Source organism: Camelus bactrianus, chromosome 12, assembly GCF_048773025.1.
Source record: "Camelus bactrianus isolate YW-2024 breed Bactrian camel chromosome 12, ASM4877302v1, whole genome shotgun sequence".
NCBI lineage: Eukaryota > Metazoa > Chordata > Mammalia > Artiodactyla > Camelidae > Camelus > Camelus bactrianus.
In genome coordinates, this window is record NC_133550.1 from 61,141,724 (window position 1) to 61,169,088 (window position 27,365).

The 27,365-nt window shown below is 56.9% G+C and overlaps 1 protein-coding gene across 2 annotated transcripts; it reads right to left on the reverse strand.

Moving 5' to 3' along the window:
- Positions 1 to 2,288: 2,288 nt before the first annotated feature.
- On the reverse strand, positions 2,289 to 27,365 carry CARD10 (caspase recruitment domain family member 10). Of its 2 annotated transcripts, none has more exons than XM_074375511.1 (21): positions 27,156 to 27,365; positions 26,723 to 26,974; positions 25,643 to 25,780; positions 23,725 to 24,050; positions 19,852 to 20,043; positions 18,783 to 18,938; positions 18,060 to 18,185; positions 16,652 to 16,843; positions 15,493 to 15,627; positions 15,041 to 15,156; positions 14,149 to 14,177; positions 13,584 to 13,707; positions 8,410 to 8,569; positions 7,859 to 7,970; positions 7,141 to 7,384; positions 6,908 to 6,977; positions 5,752 to 5,854; positions 4,381 to 4,539; positions 4,177 to 4,292; positions 3,564 to 3,679; positions 2,289 to 3,311 (listed from the first exon to the last, which is right to left on the reverse strand). In XM_074375511.1, the coding sequence occupies exons 1-21, from the start codon at positions 27,292 to 27,294 to the stop codon at positions 3,074 to 3,076; spliced, it is 3,243 nt and encodes a 1,080-aa protein (XP_074231612.1). In that variant the 5' UTR covers positions 27,295 to 27,365; the 3' UTR covers positions 2,289 to 3,073. The 2 variants fall into 2 exon arrangements, with proteins under 2 accessions (XP_074231612.1, XP_074231613.1); XM_074375512.1 differs by having other exon boundaries at positions 3,564 to 3,676; positions 27,156 to 27,364.

Below are 27,365 nucleotides of genomic sequence, written 5' to 3' on the forward strand. Positions count from 1 at the left end.
TCAACTCAATTGTTCCCTCTTCCAGGAAGCCCCCCAACCTCGGGGGCTCCCACAGTAGTTCCTTTAATCTTTACAACAGTACTAGAATTGTTATTTCCAATTTATTGCTGAACACATAAGGCTCAGAATGATCTAAGATGATCCAGCAGCTCAGCCACAGAGCCAGGTGGAACCCAGGTCTCTGGCCCTCATCTGGCTCACAGGAGTTCCCCTGAGGGTGCATGTCCTGCTGTGGTCCACCATACTCTATCTTACTCAGCAGTCTTTATTTCTGCCTCTCTCCCAGCCAAGCCAGTGAATGGAGGACCTTCTCCAGCTACCATCTCTGTCTTGTTTTGTATAAGGTCACTCACATCTTGTCCTCCCTCCACTAGAACACTGCACTGGCTCCCATCTCCCTCAGACCAAAAGCCAAAGATCAGACACCAGCCTACAGGCCTTGTGTAAGCTGGGCCCCTGTTACCTCCAACCCCATCTCTCCTACTATCGTCCCCTTGCTCGCTCACTCCAGACCCAGTGGGCTTCTGGCCAGCTCAAGGACACACTCACCTCAGGACCTTTGCACATGCTGTTCCTGCCTCAGCCTCTCCCTAGAGATCCACACAACTCACACCCTCACCTCCTTCAAGTCTACGCAAATGTTTTCTTCTCCATGAGGCCTTCCCAGACTATTTTATTTGAAGTGCAATCCCTTCTCCCTCCTTCCCAGCCCCCCAGGTCTCTCCTTCCCAGGTCCCCTTTTCTGCTGTGTTCTCTCCATAGCATTTTTCATCTGCCAACATCCTGTATATTTTACTTATTTATTGTCTGTATTCCTCATGAGAATATCAGAGCAGAGATTTCTTTTTATTCACTGAATCCCCAGTGCCTAGAAGAATGCCTGGCACATGGTAGGAGCTCAATAAAGATTTGTTAATTAAACAGAAAAAAGTACCAGATGGCTGGTGAATTGAACTGGGCCTGCTGTGGCCCAACCCTGCATTAGCACTGTAGAGGGAGAGCAAAGGAAAATCAATCCTCTGGACTCACTCTCCTATGAGCCAGCCCCGTGCCAGGCCTCTTCACTGCCCATCTTCTCAGAACAGCATCATCAAGGGATGATCTCAGGCTTTGTGTCACACAGACCAGGGGTCAGATCCTGATTTGGCCACTCAAAAGCTGTGTGACTCGGGGCAAGTTACTTCACATCTCTGAACTTTACTTTCATTTGTAAAATAGGGACAAAAAGAAGACTTGGTGAAGATGAAAGGATTGGTGGGCTTCTCCACCCCATGGAAAGGACATCTAACAAGGGACCAGGCAATCACAGCTGAGACACTGGGCTCCTGCATCTTCCCCTAGACTCCTATGTCCATAGACAGAGCACTGGGCCAGACACACAGCAAGCAATAGGGGAGGTTCATTTACTGAAATGAGCATGACCGAGTCTCCACACCCAGGAAGCCCACAGAGACCCATAATGCTGCCACAAAGCAGAGTATGGCATGGCCCAGAATTCCTAAGGACTGGGAGACTCAGGCAGGCTTCGTGGAAATGGTGCCTGACCCAGACTTCAAAGGACACTGAGATTTAGGCAGCCTCCACCCCTGGACTTGGCCTTCCCAGCCTTATTTCCTACAGTCCCCAGGCAGCCAAACTCAACCCATTTTCTGCCTCTGAGACTTTGTTCTTGAGGTTCCCTCCACTTAGTAAACCCACTCCCCCAAAAACCTCCCAGAGGCCTGCCCGAGTTCATCATTGTGACTGAGGACAGTTGTAGGAAGACCAAGAACAATATATAGGCATGTAAGTCCAATAAGCGCTTCTTGAAGAAAGGAATCCAACACCTCAAGTTCATGCGGCACCTCCTCCAGTAAGCCCACCTGGATTTCTTTCATTGGTAGTGACCATCCTCTCTGGTGGAGCAGTCTCAGGGCCCTGACAGTATACTGAGGGTTTGCTCTTAGTCTCCTGGATTCAGCAGCAGGGCCCCTTAAGCCTAAGACCACACCCTGCCGGCCCAGCATCTCCACTCCAGGGGCACTCCTCTGATGCTCAGACATAGGCAGGGCTGAGCACAGGGGTGGCCCATCTGTGGGGCCCCACTCCGGTCATTTAGGGGCAGGTAAGGTGATGCCAGCACAGATGGCAGGCAGCTCTGGGATGAGTCAGGGGTGAAATCTGACCCTCCCCTCGGGCAAGCAGAGACCTGAAAGGTGGTATCAACCTCAGCTGGGGGTGGCGACAAGTGGGTGAATGGAAAGGGGGGGCCCCAGGCCAGGGATGCAAGCAAGCAAAAGGCCACCAGCTTCTATGACAAACTATTTAATGTTCCATAATGTGCGGCTTCTGAGTGAAAAAAAGGCCCGTTATAATTTCACGAGCTGTACATTCTGGTAACTGAGCGGCTGGCCCCTCCCCACCCAACCCTCCAAGAGGCAGGGCAGGGCAGGGGCGCCATGAGAACATGGTCCTGGGTGTGCTCACCAGGAACACACATGTGTTAGTGCCAAGTGTCATGGGAGTGGGGGCATGACATTTACACAGGGGAGAACCACAGATACACGTGACTGTAAGACACGAGGGTTACAGGTGACAGTGGACCGGGGGAAGCCACAACGCCCCTGTGGAGGTACACACAGGAAATGTGAGCTGGACGGGCGGGTCACGAGAGATGGGCTCGGGGCCCCTGTGAGCAGAAGAGGCCCCGAAGCCGGGAGACCTCGTGCCGGAGGGAGGGACAGACACGAGCTGCCCCAAAAGAACCCAGGTGTGCAAACCAGTGCACAGGAGTGAGAACGCAGATGCTCTGAGGTGAGCAACGAGGGAGAGGACACAGGTGTGCGTGAGACCCACGAGAACGGGTCCATGGAGACACGAGGCCACGGGAAGGCCCAGAGCAGCAAGTAGAGGGGTGGGCGGAAGCTCTGCCCCAGGGGCTCCTGCGGGTGAGAGAGCCCAGAGCCCAGAAGCAAAAATCCCAGGATCTGGGAAGGCTCAGGATGGGGAGGACCCGGCTCCACCGCAGACACCAGGGTCCCTGCTGGTGGCTTCTGAAGTGCGTGAGGAAGGCACAGGCATCAGAAGGGGCCCCTCAGGCCTCGCTGCTGCTGCTGCTGCAGCCTCTGGCGCTGCCGCGCTCCACCCACACGAGGCGGGCCTGCTCCTGCAGGATGCGGCCACGCACCACCTTGGCCAGCTCCTCCGAGTGGCCCCACTCGTGGGCCAGCACCTGCACCCACGAGCAGGGTAGCCCCCAGAGCACCTGCTCTGAGCCTCGGCACTGCCGCAGCAGCTCGGAGTCCCGCCAGCCCGGCCGGCCCAGCAGACCCCTGCGGAGAGAGGAGAGTAGGCGGTGGTCAGGGTGGTCAGAGTGGGGGATAAAGATGGACCATGAGATGGAGAGAAGGGGACAGACTAAGATGTGGAGAGCCTGAGAAAGAGGATGGACAAAGAGAGATAAAAAGAGAACGGGAGGCAAACAAAGAGATGGAGAAGAGGAAGAGACAGAGACAGAGACAAAGAGACAGAGGCATCGGAAAGGGAGGAAGAGGGGTCCTCCCCATCCTCCCAGCCCGTCTCACCTGACCTCCCGGACATTCTTCTCAGTCACCTCCACGTGGATGATGATGGGGTAGATCTCGTTCTGGACCAGCTCCCGCACACCCCGCGCACCCAGCTCCAACAAGCAGTGCTTCTTCTCGGGGGTGGGTCAAGGCTACATTTTACTCCCAGACCAGAGACCCCACTAACCCCCCACCCCCTGACTGGGCCCGAAAGCACAGCCCCCTACAGGTCCTGTGTCCTCACCCAGAGGGACCTTGGCAACAAGGAAAGAACTGGAAGGGTAGGCCCAAGACCAAGGGACATAAGTCACTACCCACCACTGGACCTCAGCCTCCCCATCCGTAGAATGGAGCTGACCCCACCCCCAGCAGCCCGGGCCAGCTCCAGGGAAGCGGCAAGTCTGACCACAAGGACGAACAGGTGAAATGTATCAGCCTCTAGGGCGACCCACATGAGGCTGGCTGCCCCAGCCCACTCACTTCACAGGTGACGAAAAAGGCCCAAAGAAGGGAAGGGAAGGGACTTGCCCAGGGTCACTCTGCAGGTGAGCGGCACAGGCCTGCACTCAGACTCTACTCTCGGGCCCAGAGGACCGCCCCCACTCACTGCCACCCTGCCCCAAGCACCTACCTTCCCGACAGACTCCTGGATGGCACGGATCCTGCTGCCCAGCCCCGGAGGGGCAGGCCAGGCTTTGGGGGCTCCAGGCGCTGAGGATGTGCACTGCTCCTCCCCAGAGAGGCTTTCTGAAGAGCCAGGAGAGGCAAGAATGAAGGGCCAGTAGGCCTGGCTGCCCCGAGGGTGCTGCCTCCCCTGTCCGGCACGCAGGCTCACCCGCTGGGCACACTTGGAAGTCCAGACGGGAGCTGGGCAGGTCTAGGAGGTTGCGGATGAGCCGGGGCGCCAGGCACTCAGGCAGAAGCACCACGGGCCGCAAGGCAGACACCAGCAGGGGCCGCACCAGGCTGTAGGGTTTGAGGCTCTGCTCGGGCTCTGGGTGGCGGAGCGGGTGCGGAAAAGATGAGAGTGGGGGCAGGGCCCCAGCTCATCTTCCCTGGGGCGGCCTTCCTCTCGATACTCAAAACCCCAATGCCTCTCCTAAAGTCACCCCACCCACTTCCATTCCTAAGTCCCACTGCTGCTTCTCCCACAGCCACAGCAGAGCTGCCCCTCCCTCTCTGGGACCCGTGCAGTGGGCTCCTCCCGGATCCTCTGCCTCACCCTTGCCCCCTACAGGCCATTCTCCTCTCAACAGCTGGAGAGAGGCTTTAAAGCTGAAGTCAGATCCTGTTAACTCCCCTGCTTTCAAAGCACCAGTGACTTCCCACAACTCTCAGGAAGAAGGCCACATCCTCCATGCGGGTGACCCAGCCCTGCCAGAGCCTGGAGAGGCAGCGAGCCACGTGCCCCATCATAACAGCCTCCATTCCTGCCTCACAGCTCAACGGCTCTAACCATGGGCTTTTGCATGCCCAGGGGTGACACAGCCCCACCTTTGCACCTCTTGGCCCAGTTAACTCTCCTTTCAGAGCCCAAGTCACATTTTCCCAGGTCCCCAGATGGGCAGGGTCTCCAGCCTGTGCTCCCATCAGGCCACAATGCGTGACAGAGTTAGTGCTCAGTACTCACTTGCTGTACTGTGTCCTCCAAACACACTACACTTAGCCATGCCTCTGAGCCTTTGCACAAGCTATGCCTTCTGCCTGGCACAAATGCCTCTTCATTCTTGAAGGCCCCCGTTCAAACCATCTCCCTTCCAGGAAGTCTTTCCTAACCACCCTCTCCTCCTTGCCCTTCAGAACTGCTATTCCCTTATCTGGGCTCCCCTAGTCCCTTTTCCCTGATCTGGCCAGGCCTCACCCTCCTGCCTCCAGGAACTCCATCCAGGGTTGTCATGGCACCTGCCATCACACACAGGCTAGAAGCACAGCTCCGCGTGCTTTGCCAGACGAGGACAGGCCCATGCTCATGCGGGCCCCAAACTCACACAGACCCACAGTCACACTTGGACACATGTGCCTCCCCCAGCAAGCTCCCTCAACCCTGGCATCTCCCACCAGGCCCTGGCATGGGCCCTGCCCCCCACCAGAACCCTCCAACAGGCCCTTCAGGACCAGAGGGACCACCAAGGCCAAAAGACCTCCAGATGTGCACACTCCTGGACACTGGGCAGCGCAGGACACGCCTTCGCACCTCTGCACCCACCTGAGCAGGGCTCCAGCAGCAGCTGCTCCGGGGAGTCCCCAGCAGGACTCCCCACGTGCTTGGGCTTCACCAGCCGCAGCTGGTCCAAGGCTCGCTTCTTCAGCTGGGGTGGGGGTAGGGAAAGAGGGGCACCTGAGAGCTCAGCTCCACCCCACCCTCCCGGAGAGGGGGTTCCCCCGCTGCCAGTGCTGTCCAGGCTCACAGGTCAGCACAGGAGCCCCCACCCACCAGGCTTCCCCCCGTCTCCACCGGGCCCAGCACAGCCCCTGAGGCAAGGAGGGTGACCATTTCTAAGGGCCCAGGGAAGCAAGCCTGCCAGAGCCAGTTAGAGCCAGAGGAGCCTTAGATCTCCCCCCACTTTACAGATGGGGAAACCGAGGACCAGAAATCACACAAGGATACACACTTTGGAGTCTCTTCCAATGAATTAGCAACGTGACCTCGGGTAGGAAGACTACGGAAACCAGTAACGACAGCCCTGATGATACCAACAGCTGACAGGTATCGAAAGCCTACAATGAGACAAACACTGCCCAGACCCCACGTGTGCATGGATTCACTGAAGCCCTCCACTGCCCACAAGGCAGGCAGCATAATCCCCTCAATTTACAGATGGGGAAACAGAGCCTCAAGGGAGGGTCAGGTGGTTGTCCAAGGTCACAGGGCTGAGAAGGAGCAGAGCTGGGATTCAAATCCAGGCGGCCTGGCTCCAGAACCCAGGCTCCCCACCTTCTCTCTAGCACCATGGTCTCTTGAGATATTTGACCTCTCTCAGCCTCCCTCTGCCCCAGGGGACGTGGGGACCACCACCCAGCCCAGTCCTGGTCCAGGGATTAGAGAAGGGGGTGTGGTCATTGTTCTGTTAAGTGCTCACCACATGCCACGCATGCTCCTGGGCAACAGGCACCCTGCCTCACTTCCTCCTCTCAACTATCTGAACAGGGAGCCCTGCCACTCCCTTTGCTGGGCACATCGTAGAGGCTCAACCAGTCCAAGTGGAGGAGCAACCAAGGAGATCACCAAGAGGTGAGCAACCAAGTCTGGGTGGGGCCTCCTCCCCCAACTGCCAGAGAGTGCAGCCTGTCCTCTCCCTTTTGGGCCCCACCCTTGGAACCCCCCTCCCAGGCCCTCACCCTGCCCTCCCAGCCTTGCTTACATTACTGCGGGGCCCCCGGTGTCGGCTGGAGGGCAGGCATTTCTCCTGAACTTCTAGGAGCTGCTGGGCTCTGTGGGGGTTGGGGGATCATGCATTTGTAGGGAGAAAGGGAGCCCCTCACCTCCTCTCCTCCAGGCCCCCATCCTATCCCAGAGGATAGCAAAGGAATGCGCGAGGAAGGAGAAAGAGTCCCCCATCCCAGTCTCAGCTCCCAGGGCTCTTGGCTGTGTCACCTCTGATAATTGGGCACAGTGCCTCGGTCCAGGTCCCGCAGCGTGAGGGGGTCAACCCGTGTGCAGAACCACTCCTGCCGCCGCTTGTACGCAGGGTCCACCAGCCGCAGGATCTCTTGGGCCTTCACACACAGGGCGTGGGGGTCGGCCCGCTCAGGCAGGGTGAGGTTGGCTCGAATGTAGAAGGGCTCAGCACCTGGCCTCTTCACCCAGGCATCTAGGGCCTCATGGAAGGACTGGCAGGCTGGGCATGGACAGGGCAGGGGGTAGCAGGGAGGATAAGAGGAGGAGGAAGTCAGGGATCAACCTCGGAGAGGCCACAGACATGGCCCTCTCGAGGCCTAAGCGGCCAGGACCCCATCTCCCCCATCTTAAATGAGAGTCCAAGGCCCATAGAGGGCAGGGACTGGCCCAAAACCACCAACCCCTCTAGGGACAGACCCAGGACCCGAACCCAGGTCTCCGGACTCCTTTCCAGTGCTCCTTTCACTGTAAGTTGCATACTGAAGACAGGACAGAGGAAGGGCACAAGAACAGACGACCAGCCAGGAGGCAGCAGTGCAGAAGGGAAGGGCCAGGAGTCAGGAGGTGGAGTGTCCTCCCTCAGGCCTCAGTTGTCCCACTCACACCATGGGCAGGATGAGCCCTCTCTTGCGCCCTCAGTTCTGACCATCCAGGACTCCTGAGTTCCCAGTACCTTCCCCCAAGCCAGACTTACCCTTGAAGTCCATCAGGAAGGGGAGTGTGGATGCCTGGTTCCAGGGCAAGGTTCTCTGCTGGGCCTCCCCTTCCAGGCCTGCCCCCTCCAAGCCAGCAGCCTCTGCCCTTGGCTGGGAGAAAACACAGGCAGGGAGGGAAGTGAGTTTCCCAGGGCTTCCCAGGACAGCCCTGAGGCTGGAGAACACCGGGCGTGGGGGTGGCTATGTCTCAAAATTCAGATGCCCCCACCTCATAGTGCATGTGCCCAGTAGAATCAGTGCTCACAGCAACAGGACTCTTGCCCCAAGCCTGGTTCAGTCTGGTCTTCCCCACGTGTAAGGGTGGGGAGATGTCCAGGTACAGTCAGTCTGCCCCACCTCCCAGCCCCCGCCCAATCAGATTTCAATTAATGCTGGCTGAGGCGGGGCAACCAGCAGCTGGTCACTGAGCCCGCCTCTGCTTTGGCCAATCCCCCAAAACTGCGCAGTGACCTAGCTCCACCAATCAGAGGACATCCCGCCTCAGCTATCGCACTGACTCCGCCCACAGCTTAGAGGGGCGGGGCCTCACCTCTCTTGGCTCCACCTTCGCAGACCCTGGCCCAGAGAGCACCCTCCGCACCACGGCCCCAGGCCAGTTATCCCCAGGGAACGACAAGCCATCTGAGCCCTTGTCCTGGGACTCGGGCCCCCCTGGGGGACTCCAGCCTGACACTCGGATGGCCAGAGACCTGAGAAGAGAGAAAGAAGATGGGAATTCGAGTTTAGTCAGGTATTTTGATTCAGTTCAACATTCTTGGAAAACCACAGTGATTCCCCCAAGGATGCCATGACTCCCACCATCGGGCCACTGCACCTGCTGCAATGCCCTTCCCCCTCATTCTCCGCCTGGCAAATTATGCTCATCCTTCAAAGCTCAGGTCAAAAGAGGCTGCTCCCTCCAAGACCCCTGCACACAATGAGGCGGAGGCTTCCTGCCGGAGTGCCGTAGTTTTGTATTTTTCCTTTTGTTCCCTCCCTAAGAAAGAACACCCTGAGAACCAGCCTGCTATCATGTTCAACTCCAGATCCCTAGCCCCAAACACTGTGTCTGGCACATAGCAGATGACTTAAAAGCTTGTTATGCTCACAGCCCAGGGAGGGAGCTCGCCCTTAGAACATAACACAGATCAGAGATGGTTACAGCCAGCAGTGGGAGCACAAAGGGGAACGGCTTCCCAGAGGAAGCAGCAGCTGGGCTGCATCACAGTGAAGAACAGAAGCACTCTGGGAACCGACAAGGGAGAACATGGTTCCAGGCTGAAGGGCTGGTATGGGCAAAGGAGTGGAGGACAGGATACAGGATGGAAGAATTTAATAACAACAATAATAACAGGAGAAGCAAACACTTACTGGGTGCCTCCCATGTGCCAGACACCATGCTAAGCTCCTTGCCCTAATTAACTCATTTAACATCCAGGGAAATAGCTCCAAGGCACGCTGGAGCCAGCCTGTGGAGGGCATGGAATGAACTCTGGCCTCCCTCTCATGGGCAGTGGGAACCGGGACAGTTAACACAAAGAGTCACCAAGATCCCCATCATGGCAGGACTCTGCCTGTCCCTGGATGAGAACTGGTGGCACCCTGTGGCCAGATTCAGAGAAAACTGACCAGAAGTCTCCCCATAAACCCTCTGCTATGGCTCTGAGGAAGGGAGAGGCCAGGGTCAGTGGGTGTTCCCCAGCTGGAGGGGAGGCCCAGGCAGAGCTGGGGCGTTCACTCACCTCCCCACCCACCCACCCTGGCAGCTGCAGCCACACTGCCACACTGCCTCCTGCTGCCAGCCGGGAGTGGGCAAGGCTGCAAGGACCTTAAGCCAATCAGCACCCATGCAGAGCGGGGAAACCCCAGCCTTGGGGAGTCCGTCTAGCTCCTGCCCCCTCAGTCAATACAGAGAGCCAGGCCCAAAGGGCTGTGGCTAGACATGGATGTTGGAAGCACCAGCGCCGCCTTTGCAGGCTTCTTCAGTCCTGGGACTGTCCTGGCCGCACTGATGTGGCAAGAAAGGCCTGGGGAGAGAGAAGAGGCCTGAGGCCAGGGCTGGCTATGCTGCCCAATGGCCGTACAGCTGAAGCAACACAGTCCAGCTCCAGCCCCAGTGTTAACCATATGAAGACCTGGGCAAGTGAGGTGGCCACTTGATTCTACCATCACATGCATAAAGCAAGGGCACGCATCTCCCACCGTGGCTGTGAGGGTCAGGCAAATGTAGAGATAATGCAGGTAGAGGTGGAAACCAGAGGGCTCCAGGACCTTCCAGCTGCAGGCCTGCCCCGAAATGGGTTGTGCAATTCACTGGGTCATAATTAACACTGTTTTTTAATGAGATGGGTTAGAAAATAGAAGCCTGCCTCCCTTCAAGTAAATCCAACTATCTTCCTGTGCCCCTTTTGTTTCAGGCACATGTACTGGGTTTCTCTCAGTGTGGGCTGTGGTCAGAAGAGTTTGAGAAAGACATGGAGGGCGCCAGCAGGAACTCTGGGGCCAGGCAGCCTGGCAGCCTACCTCTTGGCCTCAGCCATCCTATCTGCATCTAACTACCTTGTTGTACAATTCAGTTAGTTAAAACATAGGAGGTTGTTAGAACAGTGCCCAAGAAAACTAAGTGCTCAATAAAAATTAGACATTCATTGTCAACAGGTGTGATTCAAGACAAGTCACCTCCCTGTGGCCCTGTTTCCCCACCCATTTCAAACCCACAGACAACTGACCATCACAGCTTCCCTAGTCGAGGGCCCGGTGAGCAGCCTGCACCCAGGCCCTCCAGGCCTCACCTGCTAGCCCCCAGCCCCTGCCTCGGCACACCCCTCCCTTCCCTGCAATTCCAGCATCAGGGCAAGTCCTCGGCTACCCCAAGGTTTTCATGCTCCGAGACCCAGCTCAGCCATCCCTTCCTTCAAGACGCCCTGCCCACCTTCCTGAAGGACCAAGTGACTTCTCTGGGCCTCCACGGCCCCAGGCTACCACCTGGGGGCTCACTGCGGGGAGGGTCCAGATCAGGTCCCTCAGCCCCAGGCCTCAGCAGACAAGTGGGTGGGAGAAGAGAGAAGAACACGAGTGGGGGTCTACCTACACCAACCTCTCAGGACTCCTGGGTCTCCGGCAACATAATCTGATTGACCCCAACCCTGCCTGTGGGAAGGACAGGAGAAAACTCCTAACCCCTTCCCCCAGTGTCAGGTCACAGGGGACCTGGGGGCACAGGGGAACGGGGCCAAGTCCTTCACTCTGCCAGCCTGAGCAGTGATGACCCAAGTGGCCTGGATGAGTGTTGTCCCACCCTAGAGCACTATGGGAAGATCCCTAGTCAGGTCAGGGACCCATGAAGCTGAGACTTAAGCATGTCACACAGATTACCTCACTGAACCATCCTGACAACCCTAAGGGGGCCATCTGTTATTAAAGAAGAGGGAAGCTGAGGCCCGGGGAATTTATACCTTGATGAGTTACACAGCTGGTGGGTGGTGAGTCAGGCAATGACCTACTCGAACCCTCCCTGTGCAAGGTCGGCCGGTGCCGGAGACCCTGTGTCTGTGTGACAAGTGTGGGCAAGGGCAGCCCTGCCAAGGTGACAGCACCCCCATACTCTCCTAATGCCCTCCCCACTCAGCAACTCACTTTCACTCTTTCCCACCGGCCTGTCCAACCGCCGGCCTGCCCCAGCGTTGCACATGCCCCCCGCCCCAGCTCGCCCCAAGGCCCTGGGAGCCAAGACGGGCAGAGGAGAGCGGAGGGCTGAAAACGCCCAGTACACAGTGAGCGCTCAACCCGAGCATGAAGTCAACGCAGGTTCCACAGAACGAAAGGACAAGGAATCCCCCGCTCCACCACCAAGAGGCCTTGGGTAAAATTCCTGACTCTCTGAGCCTCATTTTCTTCATCTGTATAATGGGGCTCGCAGGGCTACTCTGAGGATTAAGCCACAACAGCAATAATCATAATAGCTAAGAGCTAACTTATCACTGCCTGAGAGCCAGGCGCTGTTCTAAGCACTCTGATAGGAATACCCCAACCCCTACAATGACCTCAGGGGACAGGCACTACTGTGACCCCATTTTACAGAGCAGGAAACTGAGGCACTGGGAAATTTGCCCAAGGCCCCGTGGTCACAAGTGACAGAGCTGGGATTTCAGCTGGCTCCCAAGTCTGTTCTTCCCCACTATGCTCCGAGCTGGAACCCTGCCCCCACTTCAGGACACATGCAAACAGCAACCCCCAGCCAGTTAGGGCTAAAACATCCTTGACCTCCCATCTGTCCACCCCTTTCTTCTCAGACCACCACCCTGCCCCTACCCAAGTCTGTGTTCTCCCCCATCTTCCCCCTCCCAGGAACTGTGTGGGCAGCAGAGGTGGCCCCATGTGATCATGGGGCCCAGGTGGGGGTTGGACCAGAAACTCCAGCTCCCTCTGCTGCATCCCGGCGCCCCCTGGACAGCAGCCAGGACCCCTGCTGCAGGCCAGAGCGGAGGCAGGGAGGAAGGGCCGAGGCAGGCAGGAAGGGAGGCGCCTCCGCCCCTTCCCCTAGAAGCACGTCCTGCACAGTGAGAAACAATGTCACACTGGGCCCTGTGCCGGAGGGTGAGGGTGGGGGCAGGGACCTGGCCAGGGGCCTGGCCAAGCTGCTTCCAGGAGGCAGGAGGCCCCGGTTCTGCTCTGCTCTGATTTCTTGTCCTCTCTATCCAGCATCCCTGCATTATAGCTCTGACAATCAGTGCTTCCTATGTCCGCTCCAAAACCCAGATCTGATCAGCTCACTCTGGACCTTGACCCTGGCACCTCCCAGCTGTGTGACCTCCAGCAAATCGCTTAACCTCTCTGAGTCTCAGTTTCCTCTTCCATAAAACAGGGGTAATCATAATAACACCTACCTCCCAGAACAGAGGGAATGCTGTAAGGCAGCCAGCAGCCCGCCTTGCATTTAGCAATAGCTAAGCCAGCCCAGGTTTCCCAGCTCGGACAAGCCAAAATCCACACTTCCCCAGCCTGACTCACAAAGCCTGCCCTGGCCTCGACTTTCGCCTTTTCCCCTCCCCCGCCCTCACCCCCTGCTCCAGTCACCACCATACTCCAGGCCCTGGACAGCCTCCTTTTCCACGTCACCCAGCTGTCTGAGTTCAAAGGCCACATTCTCAGATCGGCCTCTTCTATTGCCCACCCTCCTGAGATCACTGACGGGCTTGACCAGGGAGGCCACTCATCCACCAGAACAGAGCACACTGCCTGCAGCTCGCTCTGAGCCGATGTGGTTCATGACTCCGGTCGTGGGCCTGAGGCCAGCCCAGCTGCAGGGGCTCCCAGGGCGGCCCCACCCGACCCTCAGCACGAAGTTTGCTGGGAGGTTCACTCCTGCTGGGAGCTCCAAGCCAGGAGGACAGGCGAGCAGAATGTCGGTACAAGTAACAGCTACCATTTACCGAGCATCCACCATACGCCTGGCGAAGCGGGGTGCTTTTCTGCGACAAGTCTTAAACCTCCAAACACCATCTGCAGAAGAGATAACTGTGCCCCTTTAGCCGATGAGGAAACTGAGGCCCAGAGAGGTGAAGTGACCAGCCCAAGTCTCCCAGATGATAAGCGGTGGTTTTGAATCCAATCTCTGCTTCTGTCTAAAGACCTTAATAGTCTGGCAGCTGCATAAGGCAAAGATTTTGCTGCTGCTCCCTCCCACCTTGCCCCTGCTCCACCCACCGCAGGCGGCTGGGATACCTGTTGAGGAGATCCAGGCCACAGCCTCTGGCCAGAAGGCCGTCCGGCTTTCCCAGAGGCCACACGCTGTCAGAGGATGAGGATGATGAGAGGCCGGGAGACCAGGGCTTAAGGGTCACGCTCCCTGGGGAGGAAAAGTGAGGTTCAGGGGTGCCAGACTGAGCAATGGGAGAGGGCCGGGGTCCATGAGAAAGGGTTGAGCCCCTCGAGCCCAGGGATGGCCCAGGGCCCAGAGGCCTGGGACTTCGCAGGTTTGATGCTCCAGGAACACATTGGACCCACTAGCCTGGGCTGGCCAGGGTGACCCTTGAGTTTCCTGGAAAAAGGTGGAGGGTGGACTGGAACTGAGGAGGCCCATACAGGACAGCCAGGACAGGGAGAGAGGACCAGGGTGGGCTCAGGGTGAGAGGTGTGAACCAACTTCCCCAGGAGGGCAGAATCCCCCTGCCTGACCAGGGGACAGCAAAGCCTCAGGGAGGGGATGCAGGCCAAGGGCAGAGCAGGCGGCATAGGGCTCAGGTGGGCCCCCAGATGCACCCTCCCCGTGGAGTCCCCTGGCCTTTACCTGTGATGTCCGACATGCTGCTGAAGGACCTGGGCGGACAGAGGACGGGAGGGGCCGGCATGAGGCACAGTGGGTGCTCAGCCCCAACCCCTGCTCCCGCCCCTGGGCCACCAATAGGCCAGCAACACTCAAGCACATGCAAGCTAGACCCAAGGCGGGGGTCTCAGGCACAGGGTGCTCATGCCATCCAATCCCCTTAAGGGCAAGAAGCTAACATCCTGAACTCTGCCCTGTGTCCTTCCACCTAGAAGGCCTGGCCTGTCCTCTAATGCCACTCCCTCTCAGAAGCCTGCCCTGACCTCTCACACCTCATCTCAGCCCCACTTTCCATTTCTGTCATTCATGGCTCTGGGGTCTGCCTCCCACACTACACCATCACCTCCTCATCACACACCCATCATGGCGGGGTCAGTCATCTGACAGGGGGACATACACCAGGAGGCAGGACATTCCCTGCCCTCGGTCTTGCGCCAGCAAGCACAGTTCGGTTTTTCCAGCTCCCATTTACTGCCACTGCCTGAACCTGAGGCCTGACTTTCTTGCCTGAGGTCCCCAACCCCTTGGAACTGCCTCCGTGTCTCCTAGTCTTGAACCACCCAGGCTTCCCCGTGGATTTAGGATCTTTGAGACTTAACCTCCAATGACTCTCATGCCAGGGTGCTCAGCAGGGACTGAGCCCACTCTGTGCTTTGACCTTGTCTTAATCCCTGACCTCAGTTACACCTATGACTCCTGGGACCTGGGTTTCCAGAGCTCCAGCCATTCAAGGGCAGTAAAGGGAGGTGACAGCCTGGACCTGACCCTGGCATCAGGGATTCTGGGAGATGGCTGTTTCGGGTAACAGCAGCACCCCCTCCCTGGGCCACTGCTGCCCTCTTCCCAGCCTGTTTACCTCTTAGGGGGTGCAGGGTCCTCCTCACGCTGCCGGCGGAGGATGGAACCAGCGCTGGGGGGGAAGGGCAGGATGGAGAGGCGGTTGATCTCCTTCTCGCTGTCGGTGGCCTCTTCCTGCAACGCCATGGCAGGGCCTGGTCACCCCCAGGTACCTGCCTAAAACTGAACATATCTAGTTTGTGTCCATTTCACAGATGAGAACTAGGGCCCAGAGCAGAGGAGTGGGCTCTGTGGGGTTACGGTGTGTGAGTGGCTCCCCTGGTCTCCGGGTGCCCAGGTTCAGCTCTGAGCTCTCTGCATAAGCTTAAATAAGGCACTTGGCCTTCGTGGGCATCGATTTCCTCTCATGTGAAACAGAACTGTTAGCAAACTGGAAAGCACTCTACATGTCAGTAATTACACGACGGCCATCAGTACCCCCCGATATCCGGGCTAGGACAGCTGTCTTACCGAGGTGTGGGGCTCAGAACCCCCCATGACAGCCGCCTCCCCTGCTGCTTCCGGGCCTCCGAGTGGGGAGGGGAACTCGCTCAGGCTCCAGGTACTGCTGAGGTTGGAGCACAGGGAATGGGAAGATGCACAGGCCTGGGAGAGGAAGAGGGTGGGGAGAGGTCAGCAGCGCTGGGCCAGGGCCAGCCACTGCCATTTTCTAAATGCCTGCCACGTGCCAGGACCAGGGACACGGTTGGGAATGAGGGAGCTGGATCCCTGCCCTCGTGGAGCTCACTGCCGAGCAGAGGAGACAAACTATAAACAAGCAGACAGATGAAGGAAATAAAGCCCAGCTGCCAAGAGACTCAGGAAGGAAGGTACCCAGGGTGGGAAAGGCACTCAAAAGCCCCACCCAGCCTGGGGCATCAGAGTGCCTTCCAGAGAAAGTGTGGTTAGAACTGAGAGCTTAAGGATAAATAGGTGTTAAGTAGATAAAGTTGGAAAGGATGGTCTAGGCAGACAGAACAGTATGTGCAAAGACAGAACAGTATGTGCAAAGGCCCTGAGGCAGGACTGTGACACATTCCAGGAATTGAAAGGCTGAGACCCAGGGAACCAGGCTGGGTGTGGAAGCTGGGGTAAAGGGCCCCTCTGCAGGGCCTCTAGGGCATGGTAAGGGGCTTTGCCTTTCACCTAAAACCCACTGAGGATTTTTAACAGTCAGATATCACAGATTCATGCTCCCTTTATTCTATTTCTTCAGGCATTAAACTCCTGGCTAATTGACAAGCAGTTTAAGCAAACCCAAGATGGGAAAAGACAGAGTTCCTGGCAGAGGTCTGAGAGCCAGTGTCTGGTTTATAAGTGGTCTGAGAGCCCAGCTCCATTTGCTGGCTGGCTAAGTGATCTTGGGCAAGCCTCTGACTCTCTCTGGGCCCTGTGGGAACTGGACTAGCTAATCTCTGAGGGACTTGTATGGCCCATGATTTGCATTCTAAGATGCTCACAGGCCCTCGGGCAGCCAGGCTTCTCCAAGTGTATACTAAGACAGACTTCAAACTGTTCTCTGTGCCCTAGGTGCAACCCCAGAAACTCAGAGACCAACATGCTCCTGGCCTGTCCCCTGATGCACCAACCCTGGCCAAGAGTTCCCGCTCGTACTCATGACCCCGCTCACCTTGAGGTAGGGGCCACCCTGGACCCGCTGCAGCTGCACCTCCAGCAAGGCCTTGGCCCCCTCCAGGCTGGTGAGCGTGGTCAGCAGCTCATCCCGCTCAGCCTCCAGGCCCCGCACCTGCTTCCGGTACTGGTCCTTCTCGATGAGGCTCTGTGAGTACTGCAGCTGGATCCGGTCTCGGCTCTGGATGGCCTGGCGAGAACGGGCAGGGAGGTGTTGGGCCAGCAGCCGAAGGAGCCAGGCTGGCTCAGCTGTCCTGGCCTCCGACCTCTCAGATGGGGGTGGTGGCAACAGGCACAGCAGCTAACATTTATTACAGAATTCCCGTGGGCCAGGCCCCATGCTAAATATCAGCTCATTTAATCTTCAGACAAACTCTCCAAGTTAAGAGATTTTTCGTTATGCTCATTTTATACACAGGGAAACCAAACCAGCAGGGACAGAGCTGCAGAATCCAGGCTCTGAGCATTTCCCAAAAACAACTTAAGGGGGGAGGGTGATAGCTCAGTGGCAGGGCGCATGTTTAGCATGCACGAGGTCCTGGGTTCAATCCTCAGTACTAAAATGAAAAAAAAAAAAAACCATAAAACTTCCCTGTGAGATCTACGGTGTGCAGGGCACTCTATTCCCAGCCTCTAGGGTCCAAACCCAGCCACTGCACCAAAAGCACTTTTCTGCACAATGAAGACCAGGGTCCCTGAGAGCTGGGCCCACGGCTGGGACCTGCCACTCACTGTCTGAGAGGGAGCTAGGGCTAGAGACCTACGGGCTAGGAGCAGGTGGGTAAATGCAGGTTCCTGGGCCTACCCAGACCACCTGAATCAGAATGTCTGGGGACGAAACTTCAAATCTGAATTTTCACCAGGCCCACCAGGGGATCCTAAGGCCCATTCTCATGCGTGGACTTCAAATCCTCTAGTGGGACTCAAATTTGGTCCAAGGACAAAACTTCCTGCCCGCCCCACTGCATTGGGAGCCTCAGACAAGGAGGCCTGGGGGCCCTCAGCCCACCCTGTAGCCTCAGGAGATGAGGGCCATGGTACCCAGGGCCTGGGAGCCAGAACTTTTGAGAATTTATTCATCAGCAAACATTTGTAAGCACCTCCCCATGTAGACCTTGCCCTGGTTGTGGGGAGAACAAGGGATTCAGATGGAAAGGCTGCCAGGACCAACTTTTGTAACTGTCCTAGGAGCCCAGGTGAGGCAGGGGTGTTCGGGGGGCAGGCTGGAGCATCTCGAGTGCTCAGGTCCCATGTCTGATTCTCCTGGCCTACCTGCCCCATCTTAAATGAATGAGTGCACTGTTTACCTCTGTCTACAATTCTGGTCCCACCTGCCCCTCCTCATCTTCCCCAGGATGAGAACTAGCGGCCAGAGAAGGGCTGTGCAGACTGCAGGACGGCCTCACCTGGTCCCGCTCCTTCTCGATCTCCTCCAACTGGGCCAGGACGGTGGCCATGCGGTGCTTGTACAGGTCACAGTCTTTCTGCAGCGTCCGGTGCTTCAGCCGCAGGTCCTCCATCTCCTGCAGGTACTGTGGGCAGGGCAGGGCGGAGCAGGGTGGGACACACCCAGGGTCAGGTCCCAGGACTGGGGACCAGGGGAAGCTACCCAGCAGGTGCCCAGCAGGTGCCCAGCAGATCCAGAGAGAGAGGCCTGAGCCCCAGTAATGAGTGCCCACCTTCCCAGCTGGGCGGCTGGGACGACTGACTTCACCTCACTGGGCCTCAGCTGCCTAATCTTAAAACAGGGCTAACGACCCCATCCCAGCCCGCCTCAGCCTCCCCATCTAAACTCTGGTCTGCCTCTTTACTCTGCTCTGCTTCTTCCACAGCCCTTATCACCTTGTTACATGAACGAACGGACTGAGGATTACGTGTATTGCGCCCTGTTTGTCTCCCCAGCTAGAATCTGCCCTCCACAGGAGCAGGTCCTCTGTTTTGTTCACTGATGTATCTCAATAAATATCTGAGGACAACTGAGTGCACAGTTCTTGGCACAGGAACTGGGCACACAGCAGATGCTGGGGGAAGGCTGGCTAAACTGGTGATGCCCACCACCCTCCCCTCCCCAGGAGCCTCCCCAGGCTGTTAGCGAGAAGGTGGTGGGGAGGGGAGCATGTGGACACCACCTTGTCCCGCAGCTCCTCGGCCCACTGCAGCTCCCCCTGCACGGCATGCAGCTTCTGGCACAGCTCCTGCCTGCTGTCCTGCGCCTCCCGCCAGTCATGCTCCAGGATGTCCAGCAGGATCCGCTCGGAGCCTGGGGCTCCAGGCCGGCTCGCCTCCTGGGGGTTCAGAGTTCAGGGCTGCCTCAGCCTCTGGCTCAGGGCCCACCTTGAGTGTGGGAGTAAGGAGGACACAAGGCCCTCGGCCCCACCCCCACTAGCTCTGCCATCTTGTCCCAGGACCTTGACCTCTCTGGACCTCGCTTCCCTTATGTGAGTAGGTGTGGCCCCATCAGCCCTGCCCACCCTCCAGGGAGCATCTGAGGTACAAATGAGGTAAGTGGATGAGGGCGTGCTCAGACAAGCTGGGCCGGAAACTTATTCCTCAACAAGAACCAGGCCTGTTCTCTCTTGCTCTGGCCCCAAACCGTCGCCCAGGACAGCAGATGGGTGCCATTTCCAAGGCCTATTCCTCCGGCCCCAACAAGGGGTCTTCACAGGGGCTGAGCCTGGCCCAGGCAAGTAGACCATGAGCCCAAGGTCCAGCCCTCAGACCCATGCCCCAGCCAGGCACCCCCAATCCCATGAAGTACATTAGGGCCCCAGCTCCCTCTCCCACTTCCTGTGTGGAACAATGGCCAGGTGGCAGGCCCACATTGCCAATGACCTGGCACTGACCTGCCACAGGACACCGAGCAAGCCCCAGCGCCACCCAGACCTCAGGGGTCTCAACCTTTCCGGGGTCAGACTCCTCTACAAATCTAAGGAAAGCTGGGGCCTTCTCCCCAGAAAAATGCTCACACACAGTTTCACGGAGTTCAGAGGCCTCCTGGGGCCACCCACAGACCCCAGACTGAGTCCAGGGTGAACCCAGCACTGAGGGCCCTCCGTTCAGAGCTTAAGACAAGAGGCCAGCCAGGATTCCAACCAGATCTCAGATCCCAGGATCTAGAATCCTCTTTCTCCAGGCCTCAGCGGGAAGAGTGAGCAGCAGGAGGGTCTGATGTCCCGTGCCCCCCACCCCGCCCCATACCTGCTGCAGGCCCTCCTGTAGCTCCTGCAGCGACGCCACGAGCCGCTGGTTCTCGGCGCGCAGCTCAGAGACAAGGTCCGCGCTGTCGGGCTCCTTCTCCTTCTCCTCGGCCCCAGGGAGTGGCCCTCTGGCCCTTCGCAGCAGCGTGCACTCTTCCTCCAGCCGGCTCACTTTGAGCTTGAGCTGATCCACCTGGGGCCCAGGACAGGAGTCAGGCCAGAGAGGGACCACCAGCCAGGCCAAAAGTCAGAGGTCCCGCTCCCTCACTCCTGGGTGCCTTCCCAAATCCCAGAGGGGCCTGAGCTGGAGTCCTCCCCGGACATGTCTATGAAGAAGGGACAGACTGGAAAAATACAACGAGGAAGGAAGGGAGGCAGCAAGGCCAGCCACCCTTCCAGGAGAGTCTGCCTCAAGGACTTGTGGGTGCGTCACAATGCGTGCATCTGTACCGCAGTTCCGACGCTGGGCACAGGCAGCTGAGCACGGCACCAGTGTGACGGGGAAGGAGGGCTGCACCAAGAACAGGAGGACCCAGGGGCTGGGCCCCGCTCTGCCCCTGACTCAGTGTGGCCTTGAGCAGTCATGGCCCCCCTCTGTGCCTCCATTTCCTTATCTCCCCGGGGGGGAGAAGGAGGAGGATGGTTTTGAGGGTCTCACCCAGCCCAAGAGCCAGGATGTCCCCCTCTCACCCAGCCCCCCCCCAACTCAACATACACTCAGGGAACAGATGTGAGTGTGACCTGCCCTTAAAGATCCTCCCACCAGAGCTTCCACTCGGGAAGACTGTGCTATAGGTTCATCCCCAACAAGAATTCCAAGTCCAGGGTCCAGGTTTCAATGGCACCACTCTACCCTCTGCCATCCTAAGCAAGTCACCTACCTCCTCTGGGCCTCAGTTTCCCCATCGGTAAAATGGGCCCATTCAATCCCCTGCTCCACCACCTGCCTCCCAAAGTCATTGCAAGAATCAAACAAGACAGCAGGTGGGCAGAGGCCTTTAAATTGTCAGAGGCTGGCTGTAAAGCTGCTGGGGGTGTGACAGTGGCCGTCTTTACAGCTTTAAATAAAATCCTACAACCCCAGGCTGTCACCAGCTCAGCGTGGGCAGCCAGAAGCTGGCCAGGGGTACTGAGTAGGAGGCTGGGTGGTAGCCGCCTGGCAGAGAGCAGACATGCATGGCCAGTTTGCTGGATTATGAATGCAATCAGCCAGAGTGATTTTCCAAATGCATGTAGGGTCTGAGGTGGCTAGACAGTGACAAGAGTGGCAGCAGGTGGCAAGCCACAAAATGAAGTCATTGCTGGAAAAGAGGCACAATGGCCTCTGGGGCTACACTCAGGCGTGCCAATGTCTGGTGCCCTGGGAGTGCCCTGGCCTCGCTTGGAAAGGCCTTGCAGCACCCCCGCCAGGGCCTGGCATGGCAACACACACACACACACACACACACACACACACACACACACACGCAAGGGTCTGGAAGCTGGGTCAGGCAGTTCCATGAATTAACAGTGCGCTCCTCTCCTCCGCAAAGGACTCAGAAAGAAATTCATGACTCTCACATTCCTTTCCCCTCACAAAACATGCTTTGTGAACCACCAGAGAAAGACAGCTAGCTACAAGGGCAAGCATGGTCACACCCTCTCCAGCAAACCGCAGCCACACACCATGGCCTCCCACCTGATCCGCGGCCAGCAGGCTCCCCGGATGAGCTCAGGGGACAGGGCACCCGGAGTCTTCACCGAACGCCAGGAAATACAGATGTATTTAATCCCAGTGTACAAACTCACTTAGCACAAAATTACAGCGTTCGTTCCCTTAAGTTTATGTTGCTTAGAAATAACAGCTCATTAAATTTGCACCTTATAAAACACAGTATTAAATCACAGCCACTACACACCTGTCCATGGGTAGGGGGTGAGGGGAGGGAACCCAAGCTGCCAAGAAAAGCAGGATCAGCTGCTCTGCTCATTTCCATCTGCAAAGCCTTTGTAAATTTTGTGGCAGAAAAGCTCCAATAAGTTAAGGCACATTTACAGTAGCTACGTCTAAAATCTTATCTATGAATTGAATTTCACCCTTTACCCTCTACCCACTAAACTGGGGGAAAGCAGTCATTATCATCCTACTGGTAAATTTCTGCACCTCTAGGTGGCCACACTATGTGCACCTGCAACTGATCCACAGACACACAGAGGAACCTCTTCTTCATCCCCCTACCCCATCCCAGGAGACCCCCAGGTGGTTGGACACACACACACACACAGGACATCCCCCCAGTCATATGCACACATCAGCCACTTCAGGGGCCTAACTCACAATCACACCCAACCCAAAGGTGAGACAAACCGTGCCGACCACAGCCCCTCCCAACACCCGGGAGCCGACAGCCATCATGCTGTCCTCTCCGAGCAGGCTCACCCTGCCTGCCACCCACCCCACTCCACCCCCAGCAGTGCCCAGAGCAAAGTCAGGAATTCTCAATCTTGGAACCCTGGGAAAGTGCTCCAACCAACCTCTCTGTGCCTCCGTTCCTTCATCATCAAATGGGGACAGTGCCCCCGCCAACCCCCCTCCCAACAGAGTTGCTGGAAAATTAAAGGAACTGATGGATGTCAAGCCTGGAGGACCATTCCTAGTTCACAGGAGATGATGTTTTGCTGTGATGTCATCTGCATCTGTGACTGCTTGCTTCGAGGAAGAGGAAACTGAGGCTCAAGTGGGCCTGGCAGCCTGGGCTCGTCAATCTGTGTCCTCAAAGTCCCCAGTCAGGACTCGTTTCCCCAGACGTCAACCCCTCCGCACACAGAGTCGAGAGCTCCATCACACCAGTGCCCCTGCACTTACAGCCTCACATGTGCCACCCATCATCCACAAGCACCTGTCACCCCCTGCAACAGCCACCACTGAGGCTCATGGGGTCAGGGGTTTCACATCCCACAGTCAGCATCCCCCTGTAGAACTTCGCACAGTATTGCTGGGCACAGCCTACTGTGCGCCACTGGCAGTGATAAATCCTGCCCAGCACTAGCTAATTAAATCTTTGGGACAAGTCCCTTTGGCCATAAAATACCAGCTTTATCCCCATGCTAAGTCGCAACAAGAAACCAAGAAGGAGAGGCTCTGTTTCTCAGCCTGTAAGAGGCACAGCCTCACTCACTCATGGAGAAAACCGGGTGAGACTTCACCGGGACGGGAGTAAGCAGAACAGCAGCGTGGGGCAGAGGCCAGCGCTGGTGCCAGGAGACCTGGTTCAAATCCAGGTGTGCCATTTCCCACTTTGTGACCTTGAGTAGGTCTCTTTACATCTAAGCCTGTGTCTGTATGTCAATATGAGAACCTGGTGCCTGGTGCCTTGGTGAGATTGCCTGACACGATGCACATAACCAGCATGGCACAGAGTGGCACTTAATAATAATAATATTCACTACAGCGGCTAAGATGATACAAGTTTTGAGCACTGTGTACCAGCACCAACTGCCCCCGCACATGCGGACACTCTGGGCCAGGCCACTGACTGTGGAGCTGTCCTGTGCGCTTAGGGTTTTTAGCAGCATCCCTGGCCTCTACCCACTAGATGCCAACAGCACATTCCTGGTTGTAACCACCAAAAATATCTTCAGGCATGGCCAATTGTTTCTGGGGAGCACAATCACCCCCAGTTGAGAACCACAGTCATAACTCAATGAAATCAGTGCTATCAACATCCCCATGTTACAGATGAGAACACTGAGGCACAGGGCAGAAAAGGGATTTGCCCACGATCCAATAGCAGGCAGCTGGTGGCTCTGGGACACCAGCTGGCTACCACATTACCATCCTTTTTTGAAAAGCTGCCCCTTCCCCACTGTCCCCGCCCATCTCCCCAGGGCCTACCGCCAGCTGCAAGTCCCGGCTGCGCAGCACGGCCGAGTTCTTCTCCTCACTGAGCTGTGCCAGGCGCATGGCAATCATGTAGTTCTCGTCCTTAAGCCGCAACAGCTCCAGGCTCCCCGCCTCCCAGTCCTCCCGCAGCCGCTGGCAGCGCTCTTGTGTCTGTTGCTGCTCCCGCAGCCGCTGCTCCAGCCCTGCCCGCTCCTCCTCTAGCATCCGGCCCCGGGCCTGCAGCTGCTGCTCCCGCTGCAGCTGGCTCTTACGGGCTTCCCGCAGCCTCCGCACCTCTGTCATCAGGAACTGGGTCAGGCCCTCGGGCCCCTCCTCATCTGCCAGGGACAGGGGAGAGAAAAGTCAAATCAGGCAAATAAAATCCAGGAGGATAGCAGACTGCACAGAAAAATGCAAACCAGAAAAACACTAGCAGGAAATATTGGAGTCTAGTTTTATAATTCGGGGTAGAGAAGGCATTCCTAAACAAGGCGCAAAATCCAAGAGCTATAGGAGATTTCTGCATGATGACAGATGCAACAAAGTTAAAAGACAAGCAACAGAGTGGGAGAAAATATAACAAATATAACTAAGGACTCAGAGCTACAATATATAAAGAGCTCCTACAAATCAATAAGCAAACAACCAAATAAAAATGTGGGCAAAAATTATCAACAGGCAAATCCTAAAACAAAAATAGCTGGTAAACATGGGAAAATATGTTCCAACTCACTAGCAATAATAACAATAATAATTGTACCACTAACATTTGACTTTACTCTTTGGGTTAGATACACGTTAATTTATTTAATCTTCACAATAACAATTAAGGTAGGTACTATTTATTGTTCCCATTTTAAAGACAGAAAAACTGAGGCACAGAAATGTCATTCACCCAGGGTTTACTAACTAGTAAGCTGTGAATATCTCTCAACAAAGTACAAACTTAAAACAACAACATATTATCTTAGACATATCTGACTGCGAGAATGTTTTTAAATGATTCCCAGGATGGATGAGGGTCCTGCAAAATGGGCACTCAAACACTGCTGGAGGGATGTATGTTTAGTTAACATTTAAAATAAGCATTCTCAGAGAAAAGAAATTGCTAATGTGCTAAATTAACCTTTGGAGATAAATTAGCAGCATGACTAATTTAGCCATTGCTGTCAGTCACCTTCAGACAAGGGGATGGGAAAATAAATTAATTAACTAATTAAACAAAATAAAATACACATTCTCTTTAAGAAGTCTGACTTCTTGGAACCTCTCCTCCTGAGACACACATTTCCACAAAGACACACCTAGAAGGATGTTCCCAGCATTGTTTGTAATGTTGCAAACTATAAACAACCTAGACATCCATCAATAGGGAACGGGTTAAATTACTTACGGCACGTTACTAATGAAGCCTATGCAGTCATTTAAAACAAGCGTAATAGATGTAGACAAATCACAAAAGCAGTTGTTCTGAGAAAACGCAAAATACGGAGCAAGATATGTAAGATGATCGTGTGTGTGTGTGTGTAAATGCAGAGAAGGGGGATTTGCCAAACTGTTACCAGACAGACCAGAGCTGAAGGAAGAAGTAAACATCTTTCCTATGTATTCTAAAGTCTCCTGGAGTACTTGAATTTTTTACAGAAGAAACTGTAAACTGGTGCACGCCTGACACACACGTCAGAGAACAATTTTAGGGGGAAAGAGCCACATTAAGAGTGTGGGCTCTGAACTCAGACTAACTGCGTTAGAATCGCAGCCCCACACTCAGCCTGCTAGGAGGCCTTGGGCAAATAGCTTCAGTTCGCTCTGTGCCTCAGTTTCCCCATCTGTTCAGCAAGGATAATGGGAGTGCCTCCCTCACATGGACAGAGAAAGGAACCTCTGCACTGGTGTCCGAGGCACTGGCACCCACTGCGGACCCACTCACCAAGGATCATGGAGCAGCGCTGGGCAGGTTCTTGGCCCGTGAGGAGCGTGAAGTGCTCAGGGTAGTAGAACTCCAGGGCTTCCAGGAAGGCCTCATAGCCCCTCTTGCCACGGCAGCGCAAGATATCCATCAGTCGCCCTGGGGAGAGGCAAAGGGTGCCCAAGGGTCAAGGTGAGGGCTTCCCCCAGTGCCTAGCCATTCTCTTCCCCTCCCCTCCAACACTCCAGGGCCCACGTTCCCCAGATTTTTAAATCAGTGACACACACAGGAGCCTGTCTCAACACATCATGGAGGAGAACCCGTCTGCCACAGCCAGGAGAGCCAGGACCCACCCCCCACCATGGCACCCGTGTTTCAACAGCTCCCCAAGCCCCTGCCATCCCTCTGACAGCCCCTGCCTCCTCCCGACACACACACACAGATACAGGGCCAGCAAGTGCAGCCTGCCTTTTCAATGGCAAGGAGAAGCCCCCTCCACCTCTAAACACAAAGTAAAATATTTCTCTCCTTGGCCAATGCCTGAAATTCCACTAGACCCTCATCCCTCTGCCAGCTCTGGTTCGAAGGCACAACTTATGGGAGAAGGCACCCTCAATAATACTGAGATGGGTCTTGAGCACTTGAGGAAAAATAACTCTTAAGGAGTGAGTGGCACACAGAAGGCAGGGGGCAGAAAGAATTGAAAAGATGAAAGAATACAGGAAAGATGCCAAGTCCACCAGCTGTGACCAGGAGGTCCCAAGCCTATCCTGCCCTGGTAACCATAGACAACTCCCTGCTCTAAGGTGGGCCCAGGAAGTGGGAGAAAAACCCAAGATAGACAAAACCCAAACGCGGTGTGGGCACGGCGGACACGCTGGGTCGTAATGGTGGTTCAGGAGAACATAGAATGGTAGGCACAACAACTACCCCACTCTACGGATGTGGAGACCGAGGCCCCGGGAACCAGAGCTTTTGGCCTCGCGCTCCAGGACTCTGTGCGCGACGCTCAAGCACACGGCTGGCCCAGAAGAAGGCCCCAGGGAAGGCCCTGGGGCACCGCCCGCTCAGGCCGGACCCCGCGCGCCCCCCACGGCTCACCGGTGCGGTTGGCACGGCACGGGAAGCGGTAGGTGCTCAGCACCTCTTCCTCGTCCTGCTCGTCGATGACCCGGCATTGGCGCAGATACGGCGTGAGCTTGGCCGGGTTGAGGGCGCGCGTCAGCCGGTGCCGGACGCTCTCGATCCGCTCCCACAGCGCGTCCTCCTCCGCCTCGGACCCCGAGCCGGCCCCAGCCTCCTCCTCGGCCTCCCCCGCCTCAGCCCCGCCCGGCATGGCAGCGTCCTCTGGATCTGCGGGCCAGCGGCGCACAGGGGTCAGCAAGGGCGCCGGGGACCGGGTGCGCGGGCTGATCCCAGCTCGGGGCGTCGCCCGCAGGACGGGCCGCCCGTCGCCGCCGGAGCCACCCGGCCCCACGCGCACCCGGTCCGCCCGGGGTTGGGGGTGCCCAGCCCCCGCGCCCGGGGAACTCACCCCGCACGCCACAGCCGCCTGGGACTCCGGGGTCGGCGCTCGGGCGGCGGCTCCGCCGGCGCGGGGGGGCGGGGTCCGCGACGCCCCCGGCCCCGCCCCCTCCCCCGCGGCCGCCGGGGCTGCCCGGACCGCCCCACATCGCCGCCCCGGTCCCTGCCGAGTGTCCGGCCGGCCAGCCACCCGCACGTCCGCCCGCAAGCCCGGCTCCCC